Source organism: Calidris pugnax, unplaced genomic scaffold (genome assembly GCF_001431845.1).
Source record: "Calidris pugnax isolate Ruff unplaced genomic scaffold, ASM143184v1 scaffold42, whole genome shotgun sequence".
NCBI classification, from domain to species: domain Eukaryota; kingdom Metazoa; phylum Chordata; class Aves; order Charadriiformes; family Scolopacidae; genus Calidris; species Calidris pugnax.
In genome coordinates, this window is record NW_015090920.1 from 14,257,657 (window position 1) to 14,282,050 (window position 24,394).

The following is a 24,394-nucleotide window of genomic DNA, read 5'->3' on the forward strand; positions in this document are numbered from 1 at the left end:
CCCCCCCCGCCAACCCCCCCCAAAAAATATAAGCTTCCCCCGCCCCCAATCCCGCGGGAGGGACAGGACGGGACGGGACTGGACGCCGCAAGGTAAGGCACCGGCACCGGGGTGGGAAGCGGGACCCCCCTGATTGCCGTCGGGGGGCGCGGTGTCCCCCCCTCTTTTCCCCGGCTGCGGGACCCCTCGGTCATAGCGAGGCGGGGGACGCGCCGCACCGAGCGGCCACCCCGGCGCGGTCCCTCGGGCTGCACCCCCCGCCTCCCGGCACCGCTCCGCCGCCGCTCCTGCGGGATGCTGCCGCCGGGACCTCGGCGCCCTCTCGGATCCCCCCGCCCTGCCCTTTGGAGGTTTGGGTTTCCCCCTCCTTTCAGCCGGTGGCGACCGGTGCCCCGCAGCCCGGGCTGCTGCCGGGAGCCCCGGCTCACCCTCCGACGCCGGCGGGGGTGTGTCAGGCAGGCAACGGCTCTGTCTTCGCTGGCATCGGACTTGGTGTTCGGGGGAGAAATAAGAAATTGAAACGCGGCTACAGAAAAAAAAGTAGACGGGAAACTCGAGGGTGGGATGCAAGTGCTGAGATTTGCTTTGCGCGGCTTGGGTCGTGGTTTTATTTCGCCAGCTCAGAAACAATAGCTGCACAGCCTTGTTTAATCACTTGCAGATAGAACTTTTATGTATTTAAACCTTCACAGCTAAAGGTTTTTTTGAACCTAGTGCAGATTTCTGAAAAGTGGTGATCCTCTGAGCATTTTTGTTCTGCATGTATTTAGCACTTGAGTGCCCTGCTTCCTCACCCCCGTTAGCTTGGTGCCAGGGGTGAGTGTGGTCTTGGCCGTGCCGTGCTGCCCAGCACAGCTCTGGGATTTGTCCTGGTGGGCACCTCCTTGAGCGAGGCAGCCCCTGCAAGGCTGGTTTTGGAGATCGGGTTGTGAAGTTTGTAGTGTCCCTTGGATTTTCCCTCCCCACCAAAGGATCTGGTTAGCATCTAGTTACAATCTTTAATTAAAACGCTTAAACAGTACCGCTGTTCTAGTGGCTTGACTGAGCAGCAGGAGGCAAGCTCAGAGGGGAGGCAGGACCCCCCAGTGTAAATACACCCATCTCCGTGGTCCGGCTGCCTGTTTGTGAGCAGACACCAGGTGATCTTCAGTGACACAAACATGGCAGCATGTCTCTATCGGAGCATCCCTGGCAGCACCGTTTTTGGATGGGCAATTAGCCTCGGTGCACTGATTTTGTGCTTGGTCGTGCCGGTGGAGTTGGATCTGTGTAAAACTAGAGGGGACGAGAGTGATTTGAGGGTAAATTCCTCCCTGGTGGTGAGTGATTTATACGCTAGTGACCCTGGCCAGGTCCTCTGCTGGCTTGGCCATAACCTGGGTTTCATAAAAATAGCACTTTGGGTGTTAGACATCGTCAGCACCCTTAGCTGTGCTGTAAGGGAGCAGGGAGAAAAACTTTGTGATTCTGTTCAGGCTGCTTTGAAAATCGCTGATTCTTAGCTATTTTAGGAATGGCATTTCGGATTGCTTCTTGTCAGGAATGCCTCATCCTCCCAGCCTCGCTCTCCTACCTCGTAGCAAAAGGCATACCTGTAAGAGGAGAGCTGCCGAGGTCAGCTTTCTAGTGCCGCTAAAAGTCTCTGCGAGTACTTAATGTCTAGAATTTAAAACTTGTTAATATTTGAAGGAGGAGAGGAATTTTTAGAACCCTGAGAAATTTTGTGTTCTATTTCAACTATTGAAAATGTGATGAAGCAGAAAAGTGCAGTACTCCATCACATGGGGGTGGGGTATGGATGTATTTGGGGTCCTGTGGCTGCATTTCGTCCTGCTGTGAGAAGAACGATCCCTGTTCCTCGTGCACTTTCTGTGCCGGCAGATAACGAGCCCCTCTTAATTTGGAAAAGCTTTATAGTACGTCTGAGAAATCCCATCAGCTTTGTCGCATTTCTGTGATGAGGGGCACCACGCTCTCCCTGTTTCTGCTTGGCCCTGGACAGAAAAGCTGCTGATTTTTCAGCCGTGGGTGGGCACGGCCGTGTGTCGTCGCCGCCAGCCCTGCTGGCCAGGTGACACAAGGTGGCCGCCCAGGGATGCACCAGGCTGTGCGGCGCCTGGGAGAGGAGCTGGCTGTTCCCTGGCAGGCGGTGGCACACGCGTGACGCGCTGTTGGCGTCACCGGCCAGTGGGTTACCTCACACCCCAGCCTCCCCCCAGTTCGGGGGCAGTTCGGAGTTTGGTGGTCAGCTGCACGGTTTGAGAGGGAGTTTGAATGCCGGGTGGGATGCTGACCCCACAGAGATTAGTACGGGGCCCTTTTACTAATTTTAAGGAGGTCGCCAGGGAGGTGAGGCAGTGCTGTGTAGGATCGCCCCGCGCGCCTGTTTTGTTGTGGATGACTACTTCGGAAACACCAAGGAGAAGCATTTAGGTTTCCCCAATGTTTATAAATACAATATGGTGCAAACTGTCAAGCAAGCTGTTCAAAATCACGTAACGCCTGCGCTGCCTTCCCTGCTCGGCTCGAATGCCTTCACCACGTACTCTGCGTCCATCCGACGTTTAAAGCTCCCGGCACGCAGCTCCAGCCCATCTGCCACGGTTTTTCCAGCCTCTCCTCCTCCTGTGTGGAGGAGCAGAAACGGCATCTTCAAGTCAGTTTTGTCCTCCTTAGGAAGGTTTTTCCACCTAAGGCTTGTCCACCTCAGAAGTCCTCTGAGAATGAAGGGATAAACCCCTTCCTGGAGGTACCCTGGGAGCTGAAGTGGGTTACTGGTGCCAGGGGAGCAGGGGCTCACCTTGGCTCTGCAATGGGGTTTCCAGCCTCTCTCTGTGGCCTTCTGCTCCCCGTCCCACCGCTTCGGCAGGGCTGGACCGAGCCTGTCCACCGGACTTTCTGCTCTGAAGCATGCCAGGGTCTTCTGCCTTAATATATATAAAAAGATGAGACGTTTATTAAACTCAGACCCTGCTTTTTCTTCTAAAATTTATGTTCCAAAAGGCTGGTAGTAAACAGTTTATTAAAAAGAAATCCGGATTTATTTCTGCAAATGGTTACGTTTCAAGCTGGTACCAAACGGTTTTGTAGGAGACCACCTTTTATGCTTCCCATGGCAGTTTAAAAGATTGCTAGAAAAATAATCCAGAATCTAAGTAGGTTTGGATAAAGGCAAGCCAGGACTGTACGTCAGGGTATGTGGAGCTTTTATGCAGCAAAGCAGTGGATTTTACCACAGAACATCTGGGTACTGGCTTCAGTTACAGCACAGATTTTAGTGGGATAACAAGTCTTGTTTGGCTTTGCGCTCATTTTGAAGTCACTAAACTTTATACGAATAATAAAACTCTAAGCCCATTACTTCACTATTTTCAAGGGGCTATTTCAGCCCTCCTTCAGGGTCTTGCGTCTTTCTAGAGCTGATTTTATGTTGTTTTACTAAGTGGGTATTTATCTTTTCAGTCCCGGCTTGCTTTTGCAGGAGGCAGATTTAGTAATTTGTAGCGTTGGACGCGCCAGAGATGGCGGGTTCCACTCCACCCTGCCCAACAGGCACCTTTTCTGCATTAAGGGCAGTCTAATGAAAACTGCACGTTTCTTCTTCAGTGGATTCAGAGGGGCTGGTGTTACTAATGGGGAAGGCTATAGAGGTGCTCTGGGCTACTAGTTCTGCCACTCGAGAGAGTTAAAGCAACAGTGGAGGTTTTGCTTTCTTTTTCTGTTTGATTATAAAATGCAGAGGAGAAGGGTGGACCTGGCTGAAGGAGGGAAGGGCCGCCTCCTCCATTTAAGAAAATAAGTTTGCAAGCCCTTATATGAGGGTACACATACTGGTGAGAACGCCCAGCATTGAGGATGATAACCTCGACTAATTATATATATGACGAAATACATGTTTGGAGTATAAGGCTTGTGTCAGAGTGTACAGACAGCCCATGAGACAGCTTAAGAGAACCCAGTGTGACACCGAATGCTGTTGAGCTCTATATTCTGGCGTCACTGACTGTTCAGGCAGGAGTGAAAGGGGAATAAATCCGAATTCTGTTAAAGGCAAGAGAATATCTTAGGTAAGACCATTGAGAAGGGACTCGAGTACTGCTTGAGCTCTGCTAAATACCGAGCGGTGCAGTGAGTGAGCATCACTTTGGAGAAAAGGCAGAGTGCAGAAGCTGTGCTCCCCACGCTGTGTTTTACATTGTGACTGAGCAAAAGCTGCTCCTACAGCAAAAATCTTCATGAGATCAAACAGGGAGACTTTCTGCCTGAGAAAACGACTCAAACAAGCTAATGCTTATGGATGGATGGAAGGAGCTTTGAAGGCTGAGGAGATGTTATGTTTGAAAACTTTAACAAGATGTCATTAGGAGAGGAAGTATTTGCCCTTAGATCAGGAAATAGGTCAGGGTAATAAATCATAACTCCAGGAGAACGCGCTTAAAGCTGGAAATAAATTAAGAGGGACAGAGAGAGTAAATATTAAAAAGAAGTTTGTTCTTTCAGAATTAAGTTTCCAATTTGCATTATGCGAGGACACCCAGTGAACAGGAGAAAGATAAATGTTAACGTGGGGCTGTAACAGGAACCAGCTGAAAATCTCATGACTGCGTAGATGAGTTTGTTTGCGCCCCGGGGAGCACGCTGGACATGTGGGACATGTCAGAAGCAGGCAGAGCATCGTCTTTTCCAGTTCGTGGGTGAGATAGCCGATACTATAACTTCACCAAAAACGTGGTGATCTTCTGGGGGACATTTTACAGGTTGGGTTTTAAATGCCGTTCATGTAATCAGCCACAGGAGCAGTCTGAGAACCCAGCCCCAAGTCCATGATTGTTCCAATAAGCAAAAATATACCCTGAGTTACCAGAGGGATGCAGTTGAAGCCTGCGCCGAGCATCTTTTGACTGTGTCCTTCCACCCAGGCAGGGGCAAGTGTTCAGGTAACTGCAGCATTTTCAGCATTTTTCATGGATTGCTCAAGAGCACGTAGGGTTTTTCGGGTTTTGGCCCAGACGGAGACCGCCCTGCTTTAGGGTAATTAAATTCAGTAGTTGGAGAAATGTTTGTTGCTTGTGTGACAGCTGAGATAAGAAGCAGTGGGTACTTACTGTGAGCACCTGGAAATCTGAAAAACAAAAGGCAATAATTTATCTTTCCTACTTCATTCCCCCCTCCACGGGTCCGGATATGAGTGCCCCTCCAGCCTGACCCTCGCACGCTCACAACGTGACACGCCACCGAGGCCAACACTTCCACTGTGATTTACAGGGGAAAAGCATTGTTTGCCTAATTGAGCTTTTTTAATTTATTATTTTTATTTAAGGAAAAGTGACTTTAAAGGGGTTGAAACTTTATGAGGGTGTGAGGAAAAACTATGCTTTTCATCTTTCTCGCTTTTAACTTGCTCAGTACCAAAATAGAGCAGCGCTAGAGCAGCCACTGCTCCTGCTGCAGAGGCTGTGGGGAGGTGGGAGGCGCAATGGGATCACAGGTTCTTCACACAGGTCTGCAGGGATTATTAAACAGGGTGGATGTTTTTTACAAAGCAACCAGAACATCGTGAAGATGGGAGCTCGCTTGCTCTCTTTCTCTCTCGCTATTTTGTTTAGGTGCAGCAGATTTCCCACTAATTTGTTTATAGTCAAACAGTCTAAACGTGTCTCGGCGTTTTGAAATCGAGAAACCTGATGCAAATTAAGCAGTTTACAGATTGGGATGATGATGGTGCGGGAAAGCCAAGTGTCTCGGGGCTGCCAGCTGGTCTCTGGATGCGAAGGAAAACATCAGTGAGCAGCGTTAGCGGTTTCTAGTCCCCATTCTTTCTCTTCCCTTGGCTACTCAATCTGCGTTTAATTCCCCGTGGGCTTTTTCTCCTGGGTAAGAATTACTTAACTTGGGTATGATTTGTAGGACTAATAGGATCTTATTCTCATTTGGGGAAGACCCTAGGGGCTCTCTCAAACTGATTTTTCAGTAATAAGAAATAATGAATAAAAATCTAATAGTCCTAGCGGGTATTAAAGTTACAATTTTGCAGGGAAGATTTAATGTCAGTCAATTAAAACTTTTATAATCCTGTTGTAGTACAATAGTTGAAAAAAAATCATAATAGGAAAAATAAGTAGGTTTTAAGACCCTTTCACATCATGTGAACAAGTCTAACTGAATTTAACATTTGAATTAAGTAGGCATTTTAAAGCAAGAGTATAAGACATCTCTTGCAAGTGTGTGATAGCAGGGCAACAGGGAAAGACATGTGCTATGATGACTTTATGGAGAACGTTTTAATTCCCACTCATTTAAGAAAAAGCAATTGCAAAGCACTTACAAGAAAAATCCAGGCAATAAGGGCTTTAACTAGAAAATGCAAAGCTCTTAGAGAGCATGGAGAGGTACTTCCAGTAGGGCAAAGCACTCTTCTGGCTCAGCCTGGTGCTCACGGGGCTCATGGCCGTCCCCAGTTGGCGCTAGGGGACAGCTGGCGCTAGGTCAGCCGGGGACTGCGCAGACCCCGACTGCGCAGACCCCGACTCGTGGCCCTCGGTGCAACATGGAGAGATGGGGAGCAAAGTGGGACCCGGGGGCAGTGTCCCTGTCGGCAGAGCCCCCCACCCGGCTCCAGCCCAAGCCTCTTGGGCTTGTTGAAGTGCCCTGAGGGGACAGAGCACCAAGGAGCCAATACTTTTTTGAATTTACAGCTTTTTGGGTTTTACCATGCAACATTAACAGTGGTATTGTTTGAAACAACACTTTGTCCTTTAGCAATAACTTCCGTTCCAAGGATCTTGCAGCCATTTCCAGTCGCTGATGAAGGGACACCCCAGAAGGCAGCACTGGGTTTCATGCCACAGTTCTCACTGCATCTTCCCACTTTGGGAAGGGAAATGCCCCGGGCACGGGTTTCAGCCATCTCTGAAGGCAGAAATTCCATGCTTTCCCCGTCTTTCTCTGTCTTTCCCCTGCTTTCCTCTCCTTTCCCCTGCTGTCAGCCAAGGATGTATGGTTACCATAAGAAGGCCTGAAGGTTTTGGGGTTGTTTGGATGTTCGCTCACCCATGACAGTGTGACCTACCCACCCGTATGTGTTCCCTCTGCTTTTGTTCGCAGTAACTAGATAAAGGACTAACCTTTCGCCCGCCAGCCTGGACAAATAAACACTGGCCCAGCAGTAGAGGGGAGCTGAATCTGACCCTTTCGATAATCTCATTTTTGAGATCCCTTATCACAGCTCTGCAGTTGACCCTGGCAGGTTTGAAACTCTTGCAGCACGTCCCATCTTTTCACGCTCAGGAAAGGCTTTCCAGCTTGGTCATGCGGAAGTCCACCCCTTAGAAAACACAAAAAGTGTTAGAAAGCCACCCTGAAGACTGGCAGCTCCCAAATATGCTCCTCTCCTGCTCTGGTATGATGGGCTGGTGAGCTGTGGTTGGACTTGCAGTGTCTTGTAACCTCTTCAGACCAGATGCATGTGGCATCTCTAATTCTCTGTAGGAATCTCTGTCTTTTTTAAAGAAGGATGCTAAGGCAATAAAGGCGCCAGTAGGCAAAATTTAGCCAGTGTGAGCATTCCTGCTTTTTCTCATCCCTACCCATGTAGTGTATAGAAGTGAGGATGTGAAGGAGGCAATTTTCTGAATGACCACAGGAGAAATGGTGAGGCTGATCTGTGACTCATTTGTCATGGGCCATCCTGTGCTCTCAGCCACTGCAGCCTCTGAGGGATTCACCAGAGCTGATGGTGTGAGCACGAAATTGTGTGCGCTGATTTGTAGGGACAGTGGGAGGCAGCGTGGGGGATCATATCCATGCTGGACCTTGGAAAGGCTTTGCTGCTGTAACTGTGGCTGAGATCTGCCAGCTCTAAGGCTGAGCACACTGGTAGAAATATGTAAATATCAATATCTTTAGCACTGCATTTGATACTTTCCATTTTCAAACACTTGACAAATGTTTACATATTTTCAGCAACCCTTTTCCAGCTTTGGAAAATGAGACACAGCATCTGTGAATTACCGTGATATGTAACAAATCATTATGAGATAGCACCTTAAGGGTTCATTAAGGACTTGTAGGGCCTAAGATTTCCTTTGCATACCTTTAATGCCGAAGGCAGATAATATTGAGTCCAATTTTGGACAGTAAATTCAATCAGAAAAATTTGAATTCTGATGATAATTAAGGAATTGGAAATTTTGGGGGATCACCTATCAGCATAGCGTGTATTACTGTGGGCGTAGGCAATACAGGCTTCACTCTGAATTTGGTAGAAGAAGTCTTAGTTTCTTTGAAGTCAGCTGAGGATCTGGATTACATGATTGAGGCGTAACTAAAAGCAATAAGGGGATAAGATTGAAAAAGTACAGGAGAAAAACAGAATAAACTAGAAAAAAAACTTCTTTCCTCGGTTCATATAAATTGTATTTTCTCCTTGTCCCATATCTAGCTAACTATGAGTGTTCCTGGCTTGGAAAAAACCCTAGAATCCAAACCTACAATTGCAGTTGGTGCCAGATGCCGCTACAGTTTCTATTTGAGTTGCTGTTGCTGTGTGTTTGCTCTGAGATAACCACCACAAACCCCCAAACCCCTGTGGGACACCGTCCTGCCGGCAGCCAGGGGTGCAGTCCAGGGATCGGAGAATCGCCTCGTGGGCACAAGCACCATGGTGGGGGTTGTTACTGGAGCTGCTGTCCTGCTTTGCTCTTCCAGCTGCCAGAGGGCTTTCTGGAGAGCTGCTGCTGTTGCTCTCTGTGCTATTGTGAGTACTACTGGTGGTTACTGGTTGGCCTGGAAGCACTGAGAAGCTCTAGGCAGTAAAATGGAAAGTATGGTAAAATTGCAAATGAGAATTTCTGCGTGGGTGTTGCAGGAAAACTCTGTGTGTAGAGGTGGGGGGGTGGGCATGAATGCTAATGTTCTTGGGCTGGCTGTGGTTTATCCCATGTACATGTGTGATGGTGTTTCTGACGCTGAAGAAGACTGCACTTCTGGTGGAAGCTGAGGCAATTGGCCTCTGTGCACTTAAAAGACTTTCAAAGTAGTCAGTAATTTCCCCTATTTTAAGCTTTTACCAAAAAGCAGAAGGGTAGAAGCCATTCTGGTGTGCTCATGGCACAGCTGCCCACTAAACACGAGCGCTCTGGTTGTTGCCGAAGCCACCGGAGGCTTGGTGAGCCGGAGCACTGGCAAGTCACACTGGTGACCCACTGCCCCCACAGCTCCCCAGCTGGTGCAAGCCCCTTGTTTTCTCCCATTTAACAAACACCTTGTTGGCCACAGGCAGTTGCCAGGCCAGCGGTATTCCCCAGGCCCTAGGAACGGCTTGAGCAACTTTAACTCCTTTGGTAGTTGATATGGCTTTGTTTTTATGTTGTAGCGCTTGGCAGAGGTCTTTGTGACCTCCAGACGTAAGCCCCAGCAGTGTGAGGATGCCATGGTGGTACGCACGGAGCCCGGTTCTGCTCCTGCTCTTTGTCATCCCCTGACACTTCAGTTATCCCCGTCCCTCGTGGGTTTTGGCAAAGGCGCTCGCTCCTAATGTCATTCAGAAGTATTCCAGAGAACCAGTGGGAAACTCCATACCGAATACCAACATGCTTGTGTTGGTTGTAATTTGTAATTGTTCGTATGTGTTCCTCCCTGCTAATCCCCTTGCTGAAATTCATTACAGAGAGGCAGTAACATCCACTGAGAGGGCTATGCTGAAGGCAGAATGACTTGGCCGAGGAAAGTAGCTATTGTTTTATGATTAAAGGAAGGGATTATATTGGGATTTCCTTGAACACGGAAAGTCGCTGCCCCACTTTTATTGCTTGTAACAAGGGGATAATAATTACTCTCCGTTATAAAACACCTCCAGATCTTGCGATGAAAGATTTGTGGTAGAGCTGCGTGGCATTCAGGGTTGTTTATCTTGAATGGCCCGGAGTTGTGCAAACTAAGATTTCTCTGCCTTATCTTTTTTCTCCTACTGGGGCTCAAACCCTGCTGAGACTAAGGAAAAAATTCCCCTCCTCCGAGTTGGGCATATGACATGAGATTTTTCCTCTGAAAGAGCTGGTACCGGTCACCCATCCCGTGATGCTTGTGACGTCCATCTGCTTGTATGGGCTTGGGAGGACGCGCAGGTAGGACAGGGAGGTAGGGAAGGGAAGGGAAGTGGAGCTCGGCACAGGGTGTGAGCCACCAGCTGCCCTTGCCACCTGGAGCTCCAGCACATCGCTTTTTCCTGTGGCCCTGCCACCCCCTCGCAGGGAGAGGTACGAGAGAACAACTGGGCATTGTAACCCAGGGCACTGGGGACTTGCTGTTTGTTTGGTTTTGACACTCACCTCTGAGCCGCGTGGCCCGAGATGGCTGCGCAGGAGAGAAGGGCTGGTATGTGGTCTCTGATTGACAAAAGAAAAACTACGAGGCATTTCCTCAAGTGTCCCAAATGGCATCTCCTGGCTCAGCTGGTGTTTGAAGCATCCAGCTACCGCCAGCTCCAGGATGGCAATTTCGATGTAATAGGAGTTGAATCTGTTTCCACTAAAAGTGGAAAAATAAATAAGGCTCGGTTTAGAAACAAAATAGTCCATGTAAAATTCGATTTTTGATACCATATCTCCCTGAGTATGTTTGCTTTTCAAATGTCTAATTTGAGACAGCTTCGTATTTTACAATGTTACCCCTTCGAACTTAACCTCTCCCCTAAACTGTAGTTTGTTGCCACTGTTGCTCATTAAGATTTGGTGGAAACGTACCCTTATTTCTTCATATCTTCTTATTTTTACATTGTTGGATTTTTTTCCCCATGCTACTGTGATTTGCTTTGCTAAAACAATACTCCCAGCAAAGGAAAAGGGCGGGGTGAATTGGAATTGCAAGAGGCAGTCTGTTAATCCACAGATTATTGACACAGTGGACCCTAAATGCTTCAAAGGCACCATTATAGTCCATCGTGTCCATGCGTGTTTAGGGAGTTTTAATCCACGGATTACAGGTCTGTAAATGCTCCCGCTCTCCCAGCTGCAGCCGGTCCTGCCAATGGGATCTGCCACATCAGGCTGGCCACGGCACTGCACAAAACTATTTGCTCTCCCAGCTACAGCCGGTCCTGCCAACGGGATCTGCCACATCAAGCTGGCTACAGCACTGCACAAAACTATTTCTCACCCAGGGGTACAGCCCTGTGTCCCTGTCGGGGCTGCCTTCCTCATCCTCCCCGCTATTCCGTAGGGAAAGGCTTTGGGTTGGTGCACGTCTCCAGCAGAGGGGCAGACTGGGCTGTGCTGGGCAAGCTCCTGCAGCCCTGCATGGCCTGGGCTTTTCCCCGGGCATGAGGCAGGACCAGACAACAAGTTTTCAAGAGTGCTGTGTTTTTGTGGGGTTTTCTTGGTTTTTTTTAAACAAAAAAAGGCATACCAAACGTTTTCCAGATCCTTTTGGGAATAGTAAGTATTAAATGGCAGGCCTTCACTTTTCTCCTCTGGTCTCCCCCTAAACACACAAACCAAGCAGCTCCCATTAAATTCCTAAAATTTCAAAGGCATTATTTTTCCATGTTTGCACATTAAAAGTAACTAATTGTATTACAACAGAAATTGGTAGCTGCTTTTAAAGTCCTCTGTTGCTGAGGTGATAACTCTGTATGCTGAGGTACATATATTTGTGTTATATATCTCTGGAAATGAAGTGTTTGATGGAGAAGCTCACAGCCTCTTTACTTGCAGGGTTCCTATAGTAAGTCAAAGAAATCACACAATGCCCTGTTATTTCTGAAGCTGGACTTAAATCATGACAATAAATCTACAGATTTATTATGAGATGCAGCACGGGTAATGTAAACAACCAAAAAAAACCCCAACACACCAGAGTTTAAAAATAGGATTAAAAAGTTAACCATCCATACAATAAAAAGAGGAGAAATGCAACCCAAAAGCAGCGTGGCAGGCAGTGCTGTGAAATCATCCTCACTAAATTATAGTCATGCACTTTCCACTCTCTGCAATTAAACATTAGGGTTTATTTATTCCAGACGCATTTGCTTCAAGTAAGACCAGTTCTTTTATTTTGTTCTGTTTTGTTATTGTAAATCCTTTACAGGTCTCTGTGACCTGAAGACAGTAGAGAAGTAAAGCAAATAATTTCCATTGATAAGGCACTAGAAGATGACTTGTGAGTGGTGCTGGCATCGCGCTGCTGAAACTCACACCCTCGCTCCCTCTTTGCAGAGCATGGGTGCAGTCGGTGACACTGAGCCTTCCTGTCAGTGCATGTGTCTCTCCCTAAATGCAGAACGGAACCCAAACAGGAGCACACAGCTGCTTTGACCCCAAACAAAATGAATTCTCACCTTGCTGGGTGGGATTTCTGTGATGGGGTGTAGGCAGGGAGAGCCTCTGGTACCCCCGTGCAATTGCTGTATTTTGCTGGGAAAAAGGGCTTGCTTAGGGCAGACAGAAAATACCGTAGGCTTAATCGGTGAAGTCAAAAAATGGGGTGATTTTATCTGACCCCGAGGCTGCTTGTGTCTGGCTCTGAGCCTGTGAGGTGCTGCCACAGCTCCGGCTAATTTCTGCTAATTGCAGAAACTTGGATACTTGCAGGCCTTTTGCCCAGGTGAAGTTTGTTACACAAAGGTCTTAAAGGCTGGAGAGAGGGCTTGTGTGTGGGGGGTTTCCCAAAGGTCAGATGAGGCTCACAGCCTGAGAGGAAATTGTTAAAAAGATCGGAATGAATTGTAATAATAATAAAATCTGTGATCTGATTTAACAATAATTTTCATGTATGTGCTTATAGCTCAAATTTATAAAATGGCCAGGCTGCTGCTTTTGTTTATTTATACTTTCTGATGGAAAGAAAGCAACCACCAACCTCTGGCAAAGTGGTAAATTTGGAGGTGTTTAAAATAATTTTTATCCCGCTCCAGCAGCACAGCGTACATTTTTCATCTGTTGCCCTGTGCAAACACGTGTAGGTTCATTAGGTAAACCTCTCCCGAGGCTTTTGGAAATGAAAGCCTATAGGAGAGAGTCATGTTTTCTGCAGGATGTTTTTCAGTGTTGCTCTCCTTGCTGGTCCAGAGCCGCTGGTGTCTGTGCCTGCCATCCCTGTCCCTCCAAGCTGTGCTGGGCTTTTACCTTCCCTCCGTGCGTGCCCGTTGTTGCTGCCTGGCATCTCCCCACAGCCGATGCCGGCGTCCTGACCCCCTGTGCCATGGGGTGACCTCCTGGGGAGCAGGGGGACAGCTCTGCCCCATGCCCTGCCCCTGCTCCTGGCACAGGGGCACAGGGAGAGGGTTACCTCAGTGGTCTGGTTTAAGGCTCAGTTTAGAGAGAATTTGGGGAAAAAGCGAGAGGTAAAGATGGGCCATTAGAGGGCACTTTTGCAATCCTGGAGAAGGAAAACGGTGCTTATTATTTCACTTAGGACTGTTTATTTTGGCACTCTCTTAAATTCAGTGATAAACAGCAGGCAAATCCCTCCAGTCAGCAGGAATATATCAATAAAATATTGACTCAGAGTTTAAAAGAAAAGAAAACAAGGCAAACTTGTAGAAAAGGGAATAAAAGGCATTTAGGAGGTGGCATAGTCTGGAGAAAAAAAAAATACATAAATCACACGACATCTTTCATGTGGTTTGTATGGCTTTACAGGGCAGTGCTTGGGTCTCAGCTTGTTCCTGGCTTCAAAAACTGAAACCTGTTCAGAGCAGAGCACACCGAGACACCGAGACCAGAAAATGGGGTGTTGAAAGTTTCTGAGGGCTGGGTGGGAGAGCAGATTCCCATGCTCACATCTAGCACATGCATTTGTGACTCTGTCAAAGTCATTGCCCAGTGATGAACTTGCCCAGAAAGAAACATGGGACCAATGTTTATTTATGATTTTTTTTTTTTTTTTTTTTTTAATGGTGTCTAGCATTTTGGCAGGTATATTACCTACCTCATTAAGCCTCGGTTACTTTGGCTTTGCTTTCTTTTTTTTTTTTTTTTTGCTTTCCTCTTGATGTTTTATGTGAGTAAACTGTACAGGATTTAGCTTAAAACTCTGCCAGATTACAGTGAGTGCACTGCAAAACATAAAATCTGTTTATTAACTGGTGTGAAAGGGTGGTATAACACCGACAGCATGGTTTCCAAAAACTCTGAGTGAGTTTTGGATGCCTCTTTGCTGGTGAGGTGTCCCACTTTTGGAAGTGTTGTGCATGAAAATTCGGCCTATTTTAAGCTTCTGGGATTGGATACAGGAAAACAAAAGCACTAGAAATCCTATTTGCTTGTAAAGGAACAAAGATTATAAAACTTTTCTTTTTCAATAACAGTTGACAGCTTGCTGTTTCTTGTATGGGATGGGCTGGTGCTGCCCTGTGTCTTTTGCTATTTTGTCTATTTTTAAGCCAAAATGCTTTTACAATTAGATAAAGAAATCAGAGACAAATCTGTACCTTTTCACTACACCGTGGTTATTAACAGGGACAGAAATGCTGTCTACAGGAGTTTTTGAAGTGAATTAGCTAGTGAAATTATTTCAGAAGTGAAACTTCCCCTGTGTAGTCCTATAATCAAAAATTGTTTATTTTAGTAGAGGTTACATCGCACTGGAAGTGACTATGGGACAAGATTGCAATTTCAAGGGGTTCATGTGGAGGACGCTGTCTGCAGAAAGTGTCAGAGTTTCTTACCTAACCAAATAATCTGCTGTAACTGTTGTGATTAAACTGGAAAGAATTTCTTCCCTGTTGGCCAATGATAATACTTGAAAAATCAATAAACAGCGTGTTAGAGCACACAGAACTCATCCTGCTTTGTGTGAGAAGAGGTTTCTGCTGACTTCGGTGACTTAAGTCAGCAAGTATTTTGACTTAAAATCTTTGCTCCAAAAGGTCAAATGTCATTAACTTGGCTGATAAGTATCAACACTTCAGTCTGAATTTGAGGAAATATGGCTGTTGTCACCAAAGGGTCAGTCAGGACCTGGTTGGGATAAATTTTGACAAATGCTGGAAAAGCCAAACTGGGATTTAACTATAAGCAGCAATTGCGCGTCTTAGGTAAAGCTCTTTACTCCTTTCCCTTCTGTAGGGCAAACCACTGCAGCAACCTGTTATTAAAACATCCCAAACAATAACAAAGCCCACAATTCCAGACCTGTGTGCGCCGGAGACGAAGCGTTCCAAGCCCTGCAAAGGGGAAACCGCGGCCGTGTGTTGCTGTTGCCAGGTTATCGCTGAATAAATAAGGGCGCAGCCTTCTGCAACTGCAAAGCAGCTTTGGGCAGCCTTGGCACAGGCTTCCCCGCGGGACGGCGGGGCCAGCACCCGGCACGCTCGCCGCAGGGCTCCCCGCCACGCTTGCCACTGGCTTGTAGGGGCATGGGGCTCCTCCATGGTGTCCATGGCCACCTGGGACGTGACCACGGGGGAAACTCTGCCAGGTGAACCTCAAGCATTCTCTTTCATCTTTCCTTTGGTTTTCCACTCAGGAAGGGGAGGATCTGGCTGCAAATGTAGGACTGTGTGTCGGGCTGGGGAGGGAGAAAGCTCAGGATGGGGCAGCAGCCCTTGGTGTGAGGGAAGGCACAAGCGAAAGGAGGTGAAGGTAAAATTGCAGCCTGTTGAGGGAGTTTTCAATACACATCACCTGTGGCTTACGGTTACTTTGGGGTTTGCTACAGATTTTCTCTTTCCTCTTGCACCACCAGTTTCAGTGGGAAAATAGGGAGATGAAGGCCAGGGACTGAGCTGGATGGAGGTAGGGATGGCGGAGAGGAAGGGAGGGGAGAAGAGGGGGACCTGGGCTGTCAGTGGAAGGAGCAATTAAATAACAATCATGTTAGAGGCAGAGAAAGCCATACAAGGGTGAAAATAGCCCTCTGTGCGCATTGCTGGTGTCAGGAGACCTGTTGTCCACACATGGACAGCTGTGTTTAGCCGTACCATGAGCAGGATGGACTGCAGGACAAGCAGAGGCCGCAGAGCAGAAGAGGAGCTAGAGGCAGCAGGGAGGGGGAATTTGGGAAGATTTTGTCAGGAGATTGGGGGTGAAAAAGAGGACAAGACCCCGTGCTGCCGGCAGGGACGAGGCGATGATCAGAGGGGCAGAGGCTGGCAGGCTGCTGGCCACCTGCCTCCAGGAAGGGGCACGCAGGGATTTGGGGGCTGCCAGGGAGTGGGGCTTGCTGAAAGCTCCCAAAGGGCCAGAGGAGGTGGGCTGGGGCAAGGACGAGGGTCGCACTAGTCTCTGGTGGCTCCTTTGGGGTTTTTGGAAGGTAAAGCCATGGAGAGGGAAGGAGGCTGTGGGGGCTTCCCTCAAGGGCACCTGTATCTATTGTCATAAAGCGCTTGAAGGGGAAGAGCAATTTTATTATGGCTTCAACTACCACCCTGCCACTTCTCAAGAAGTTATTCCTTATGGTTGTTATTTTTACATAAAATATTAGGGAAAGGTCAAGTGGAGGGGAAAAAAACACCCCAATCTCAACAGCAGATTTGATGTTGAGGGTAAAGAGTTTGTCATAAAGCCAGTTAACTTCCAGTTACAAGGAGCCAAGTAACAAGAAGATAAAACTGTTCCTCCCCAAAACCAGTGGCTAACACCATTTAGGCATAAATCTCTTATTTTCCAATTAAAAAAAAATGTTACAATTTAGTGATTTAAACTCACTATACTTGTACCAGAAATGGGCTTTGTTTCCCCCCTGCCACCCCCCCATACCAGAGCCATTACATATGAGATCATCTACTGTACTGAAAGGAGATTTCCAGCCTGTCCCACTGTATATGTTAGGGTAGTCATTACTGACCTAGTTGTAGACATAATAATGAAAGGCTGAGATTATGAATTATTATGCCTAATTTGTAAGGGATTCTCTGCTTTTGTGTTTTGCAATTCCCGTCAGGCCTGAGGATTAAGCCCTGCTGAATTGCATGCTAATACCAATGTGCTTTGAATATGTGTGGGTTTATATCACATGTTTCCATAATTCTCTATTTTTATGAAGAACAATTTCACTGGAAATATTTACTTTTCAAAGGATTGTTAGAAGCCCAACCAGAGTCTCCTAAGGAAAGGGAAGTTGATGTACCCTCCATCTGCTCTGTGCTTACTCTAGCTGCCGTGTCCAGCGAGCTCTGTTTCTGCTATGGAAAAACATCAAACCGTAGCTCTACCAAAGCATGTGGAAGGCTTTTGCTCTTTGTTAATGAAGAGGGAGAGATACCAATTTGCAAGCAGTGTGTGGGCTTGCTTTCAATTACAGTTCAAGATGGAAGAATCTTATTTACATACTTTATCTACGCGTGTGACGATGCGAGCTTAGTCTTTACAATATGTATTCCTGGTGCTTGGACAGCAGTACGGTGAGAGTGCCTGTGATGTTGTTGTAGGTGTGCCTGCTTTTCAGCAGTAACTCAGCTCACAAGAGCCACACGAGTTTGCAGGCAGCCCAGGCGGTGACCATGGGCCACGAGTGAAATGGTGCCTGGCCACGGTCTCACCCACCAGCGTGGGACGAGCTCGTGGCAGCTCCTGCTGCACCGGGTTCAGCCTCCTCGGGTGGCACTGACTCCCTGTCGTCGTCGTTGCAGGATGCTGCTGCCCCACTGCCCGCTGCTGCTCCTGCTGCTGCTGCCGCTCGGCTCCAGGCCCCAGAAGCTGCCCACCAGAGATGAGGAGCTCTTCCAAATGCAGATCCGGGACAAAGCCTTTTTTCACGATTCGTCTGTCATCCCAGATGGAGCCGAAATCAGCAGCTACCTCTTCCGAGACACCCCTAAAAGGTATTTCTGCCCAGTTCAAGTCAGTAAGTTGTACTTTGAAGGTAGTAGCTTTATTTTCTGGGTGTTTTAAAATAAAAATTGGATCTAAACCAGTAAAATACAAATGCCAGTGTTCTGTCTGGTGAAGTAAGTAACTATGCGAGTTTCTATCCCAATCCGGCCTCCCTGGCTGAGGGTCTGTCCAATTTATCTGATTTCTGGGACAAGCCCAAGGCTCCCACAGACCGCAGAAGTTCCCTGAAGTGGGGCCACTAAACATGTCTAGAGGCAAAGGGAACGGGAAGGAAATTAGACACTACAGGCTTACCCCACCACACTTGTCTCGCTTCATTATTTCATATTGTGCTTTAAAGCAGCAGCGTGAGCCGGTCTGGTCTGAATTCCTCACTGTCCAACCTCCACTCTGTGGGTCAGAAAATACTGAGGTTAGGCTGGGGAAGAACCCGAGGCTCCAAAGAGTTCAGGGAAGGCGGGCATTGCCACCCTCCCCCTCAAATCACACACCTCCTTAAGCTGTCATTGGTGAGAAACAATTTTAAACATTTATTTTACAATAAATGACATGTAGTGCTTCAGGGAATGCAGGAGGACAGCTGAAGGGGTACATACATGCTTCTAGTGCCCTTACCTGGGCATAGCATAAAATGTGTGTCCTGCTTTGAGGATCGTATCCCTAAATTCCAGGAAAGATCCATTTTCCCTCATTTATACCTTTGGACCACTTATACTGCATATAGTTAGCGTAGGAGTAAAAAGGGAAGCTTGCTGGAGGGGAGGGCAGGAGGCCAGAAACCCCTCTGCCATGTCTGGACAAATAAAGTGTGAACTCTGCAGCACAGTGCTACTGGGGGGACTCCCCTCATCTCTTTAGCTCTTGCCCACCAGCCTTTCCGTATTCCCTCTATACATACTTGCCTGTAAGTAATGCTTTTGTCTCTGTTGCCACACCGCTTTTGTCTCTGCTGGTTGGCTGCCACCAGGATTTGTTGACATACGGATCTGTTAACCTTCCCCTAGGTATTTCTTTGTGGTTGAAGAGGACAACACTCCCTTAGCAGTGACAGTGACACCATGCGATGCCCCTCTGGAGTGGAAACTGAGTGTGCAAGAGCTTCCAGAGGAAGCCAGCGGAGAAGGTTCAGGTAACGACCAAACAATGACTTCAGAGACCTGCTTTTCCCCTGGATTTGAAGCTCCTCAGACCAGTCTTGGTGTGATGCTGAATTATCACACAGCCTATCTTTATGATATTTATGTTTGGCTCTTCAGCCCCAGTCTGGTTGTTGTGCAACAAACTGGCTGCAGGTAGCAACAGAGTAAACATAACTGCTGCTGAGGAGAGAAAATGTCTCTGGCTTCCAGAGCTAAATGTCACACGTTGAATTGTATACGCACCTTTGGCCCCCACTGTATTTAGGCAGAAAGTTTTAGTGTGACTCAGAGGGGCAGAGTGAAGGGTGCAAGCCCCAGGAACAGGCAGTTTCCCCTGGGGAGCTGTACGGCATCTCCAGGTTGGGTGCTTGAAGTAGTCCAGTGGAAGGGATTAGCTACCATTCTCCAGCCTCTGTTAATACTGGTCAGCTGCAATGTCTTTTGCATTTGGTTTTAACCTTAGTGCCAAACCAGTTTCTGTCTCTGATTTGACAGAAGTATCTTCCTCAGAAGATAAAACCTTCCTTTTTTGTCTCACTTTTGTATTTTATGTAGAAGTGTCTGTTAGTGTTTTATTTTCTCGTATTTGCAAATTGTGTCTGTACAAATGTTTTTCTTTGCTTATAATCTAGGTGAACCAGAACCTCTTGAGCAACAGAAACAGCAGATTACTAATGAGGAAGGCACAGAGCTGTTCTCTTACAAAGGCAATGATGTTGAGTACTTTGTGTCCTCTAGTTCCCCATCTGGTTTGTACCAACTAGATCTACTGTCAACAGAGAAAGATACGCATTTCAAAGTGTATGCAACCACTACTCCAGAATCGGACCAACCTTATCCTGAATTACCTTATGATCCCAGAATCGATGTCACTTCTCTGGGACGTACAACAGTGACACTGGCCTGGAAACCAAGTCCCACCGCCTCCCTACTGAAACAGCCAATTCAGTATTGCATAGTCATCAATAAAGAACACAATTTCAAAAGCCTCTGTGCTGTTGAAGCCAAGCTCAGTTCTGATGATGCCTTCATGATGGCTCCAAAACCAGGTCTGGATTTCAGTCCGTTTGACTTTGCCCATTTTGGCTTTCCCTCAGACAACAACTCCGGCAAAGAACGTGGATTCCTAAAGTCATCAAAGTTTGGGCGCCAAACATCCTCAAAGCCAAGAGTTGACCTGCACAAAGTTTGTGTTGGGAACAAGAACATCTTCACAGTGTCAGACCTGAAGCCCGATACGCAGTACTACTTTGACATGTTTGCAGTAAATACCAACACTAACATGAGCACCGCATACGTTGGCACCTTTGCCAGAACAAAGGAGGAGGCTAAACAGAAAACAGTCGAACTGAAGGATGGCAAAGTTACAGATGTATTCATCAAGAGAAAGGGAGCCAAATTTCTACGTTTTGCTCCCGTTTCATCTCACCAAAAAGTCACCTTCTCCATTCATTCCTGCCTGGATGCTGTTCAGATCCAAGTTAGAAGAGATGGAAAACTTCTCTTGTCTCAAAACGTGGAGGGTGTGCGGCAGTTCCAGCTTCGGGGAAAAGCAAAAGCTAAATACCTAATTAGGCTGAAAGGAAGCAAAAAAGGTGCTTCTATGCTGAAGATCCTGGCTACAACAAGGCCGAACAAGCAGTCGTTTCCTTCTCTTCCTGAAGATACGCGAATCAAAGCCTTTGACAAACTCCGCACGTGTTCGTCGGTCACGGTGGCGTGGCTAGGCACGCAGGAGAGAAACAAATTCTGCATCTACAAAAGGGAAGTGGATGACAACTACAACGAAGAGCAGAAGAAAAGAGAGCAGAACCAGTGCTTGGGTCCAGATACGAGGAAGAAATCGGAAAAGGTTCTCTGTAAATACTTCCACAGCCAGAACATCCAGAAAGCAGTGACCACAGAGACAATCAGAGGCCTGCAGCCTGGCAAGTCCTACCTGCTGGACGTTTACGTGATAGGGCACGGTGGGCACTCTGTGAAATATCAGAGCAAATTGGTGAAAACAAGGAAGTTTTGTTAGTGCCCCTGTACGTGGAAATATATGGAACTCCGCTCTGAACATTATCCTACTTCCAAGTATATGGATTGACTACTTGCACAGCTGAGAAGTTGTGACCTGTATTTGTACTGTGTAGAAAAGATATCAACTTGTATATTTATGTTTACATAAGTAATTGTTTGGAGGAACTGAGGCTGGTGCTCTCCCGTAGCATCTGGCAACGGTATTACCATGTGTCCGGTGACCCACATGTGATGCTCAGTAGATGTCCAAGGTAGCAGCAGGAAACCTCGAAGGAACTGGCACTCCTTTGCTTCCATATTGCATGAACTGCTTCTAAATTATTTTATACTTAAAAGGCTGAGATACATCATTCGTCCACCTTGTTATTCACACACAAAACTCACAGACACCCACCCTTTCTCTCAGTGTAGATGCTAGGGCTTCTGTAAATTATTTTATAGAGTCTTGTTTTAAATGTTTATGTTTCTATGATTGTAAACTATTAAAATCTCTCCCCAATAAAATACAGATCTAAACTAAGTATTAACTGGGCTGCACACGAAGCAGTTTCATTGCTAATGTAAATTCTTACCTAGCTGATTTTCATGTTTAAATACTGTATGTATTTCATGTACAAAGTTGCCATAACGTTATATTCCTGTACATAAAATTAAAAATATTAGATTATATATTGTTTCTTTTTTCTTGACATTCTGAGGGGATTCTTCACAGACTTGGGGACAGAAGAGGCATTTTGAAACTTGGACTGAATTCAGCTAGCACATGCCTCTCTTCTGTTGTTCTTTCAGGGCAAGGTGACCAAAGTGCAGTAGAACTATTGATGCTACCGAGTCAGTTGAAACCTGCAAGGGAGCGCAGGCCGTTGGAGGGTTTGTGGCATACTCTGGGTCTGCAGAGATACAAGTACCAGAGGAGCAGGGCAGCACAGAGGAGCTTCACTTGTCCCAGGTGAAAATGGATCCTGTTTCCCCATGGTTGTTGCGAGTGCTGCCAGGAGGAGCTCGCAGCCCGAGTTAGAGAGACCATACAATTCAAACAAATAACACCCCAGAGAACCAGTTGTTATTTTTCTTAGTTTATCATTGAAAACATTTGCTTTCTGGATGCTGCTGGTTTTGACCAAAGTAAGCAGCGAGGATTTTTTTTTTTCCTTTAACAAGAATGGTAATGCTAAGAAAAAAACCATGTACTTTCATTTAAATTGCAAATATTTCCATTGTGTAGATTTCTTTAAAATATTACATGTCTGGATCTCATCTTTGCTAAATTTTCTTATTTGTTTTTCCTTATGTCACCTTCACTGACTCAAAAACTTGTATAGAGCTGCCTAATGGAAAACACACTTCTGAGAAGCAACTGGCCCAGCTCCATTTCAAGCAGCTGAGAGCAGGACACGGAGTGCCTCAGTCCCAATAGTCAGGGCTTCAGGACAGGTAACGGAGACCTTTTTTTCTTGGTCCCATCAGCACTCAGGCAGTGGATGTCAGGGCTTATTCAAAGACAGCCTCTGTCTGTCTTCTTGGAGAATAAACCTTATAAAGAGTGATTGAAGGAGCCGGGGCTGTTTAGTTTGAGGAAGAGGAGACTGAGGGGCGACCCTACTTGAAAGAACATTGTAGAGAGGTTGGTGCTGGTCTCTTCTCCCAGGTAATTAGTGATAGAACAAGAGGGAATGGCTTCAAGCTGCAAAAGGGTAGGTTTAGACTATAGACATTAGGAAACAATTCTTCACAGAAGGAGTGGTCAGACAGTGGAACAGGCTGCCCAGGGAGGTGGTTGAGTCACCATCCCTGAATGTGTTTAAGAGTCGTTTAGATGTGGTGCTGGGGGATATGGTGTAGGGGAGAACTTTGTAGTGTAGGGTTGATGGTTGGACTCGATGATCCCAAGGGTCTTTTCCAACCTGAATGATTCTATGATTCTTCCTTAAGTGCCTGGCCACAAAATGTCTCACTGCTGTGACTTTAGCACTTTGCAGCCCCCCTTGGGGCTCCGAGGATGAGGGAAAGGGACTAAAATCCACATAAAGACCGAAAGCAGGTTCCTCTTAGGCTGCTCATGGGAGAGATGAGAACTCTCCATGCGTGGAAAGGTAAGCTCCAGTGTTCCTCTAGTCCTGAGCTCTTCAGGTTTTCCTCTCTGCTGCTCCCAGCATGTTTCAGTTTGCAGACTGGTGGGCAGCAGCGGGTTTTGTGGCTGTGCAAGCTCCCATGCTGAGTCTGCTGTGATGATTCTCCAAGAAAGAAGCACGTACTGCATGAAGGCTGATCAGAAGACACCTGCTGTGTTTAATGTAATTATATAATAAACCTAATAATTGAAATTTAGATTTCTCCGGAGATTATCTCCTCTCCTCATTTGCAAACATCCCTCTGATTTCTTAAAGCGAATGACTTCAGTAACACACGCCTGCTAGATTACTGTGCCAGGGCACAGGTGACCAGTAAATGACTGCAGCTGGGAACCCCTCAAGAACGAGACCGCAGCACCAGTGGTGGATCACTGGTTGCCAGAGATACTGTCCAAAAAGCTACTGAATCTTTCAGTTAAAGGCAGCGCTTGCATTTTTTAAGCACTTCTCTGTTTGCTGCTGCCATTTTTGTGTGGAATGGTACCCCTTCCGGTGGCGTATTACGATGTTTACTTGAAAACATGTTTCATCACCATTCCAGCTCTGTTTGGTTCCTTTAGCCAGATTCCTCTGTTTGAATATTCATCCAGCTCACTTGGCTTTTCTGCCTGCTAATCACTTCTGTTTGCAGTATGTCACAAAATGAAAAAAATCCTTAAGATGCATACATCTTCTATTTCTGAACACTGCATATTCAAAGAAAAATGCCACAATATTTGTCTTTATTCCCACTGGAATCTTATTTTGCCAAACAACTAGCTCTGTCTATTCTTCTGGATGAAGCTGGGACCATACTAGTATCATGTCTACTAATTATCCCATTGTTCAGGTCTTAATGGAGTCGAGTGTATCTGAGAGGCAGTTCTGGTTTTGAAGGATGGAGTAAAAATACAGACACTGGTCTTTATACAGTGCAAATGTAAGTCACTCTTAAGAAGGAGGTGACTGAAGTGGGTATTAAAGTAAAACAGGTATCATCTACTGGGAAAGCTCCAGACTGAGTGTCTGTGAAGCACAGAGCCCACGTAAGGAATCATACCGTGGGTGACCAAAGAGTTCTCCTCATGCATCTCTGCCAGTCAGCCTGGCCATGAATGCAGTTCAAACTATATGTGTCTTCATCCTCTGGCTTAACCTCATCACCAATTTACAGCTTTCTGTCCGCCAGGAAACAAACCAAACCTACAGACTCATTTCACATGGGCCACAGAACAACAGTAATTTTCAACTGCTGGCATACATGGGTCTGACTAGTCACGGATCTCGATCCTGTTATTAATCCACTGTCACACCTGTATCCCTAGTTTAACATCAAAACACATAT

At 46.7% G+C, this 24,394-nt stretch overlaps 1 protein-coding gene across 8 annotated transcripts in view; it reads left to right on the forward strand.

Annotated features, from left to right (window-relative positions):
* Positions 1-21,607, forward strand: part of NDNF (neuron-derived neurotrophic factor) — a 42,324-nt gene extending 20,717 nt beyond the window's left edge. For 7 of the 8 annotated variants that reach the window (XM_014949984.1, XM_014949983.1, XM_014949982.1 and 4 more), the window contains 3 exons: positions 17,570-17,761; positions 18,779-18,903; positions 19,546-21,607. In XM_014949984.1, the coding sequence (XP_014805470.1) occupies positions 17,570-17,761; positions 18,779-18,903; positions 19,546-20,936 (1,708 nt within the window). In that variant the 3' untranslated portion in view covers positions 20,937-21,607. Of the gene's footprint in view, positions 1-20; positions 93-17,569; positions 17,762-18,778; positions 18,904-19,545 lie in introns of those variants that run through there. The other variant, XM_014949989.1, reaches the window with a different exon arrangement.
* The last annotated feature ends 2,787 nt before the right edge of the window (positions 21,608-24,394 follow it).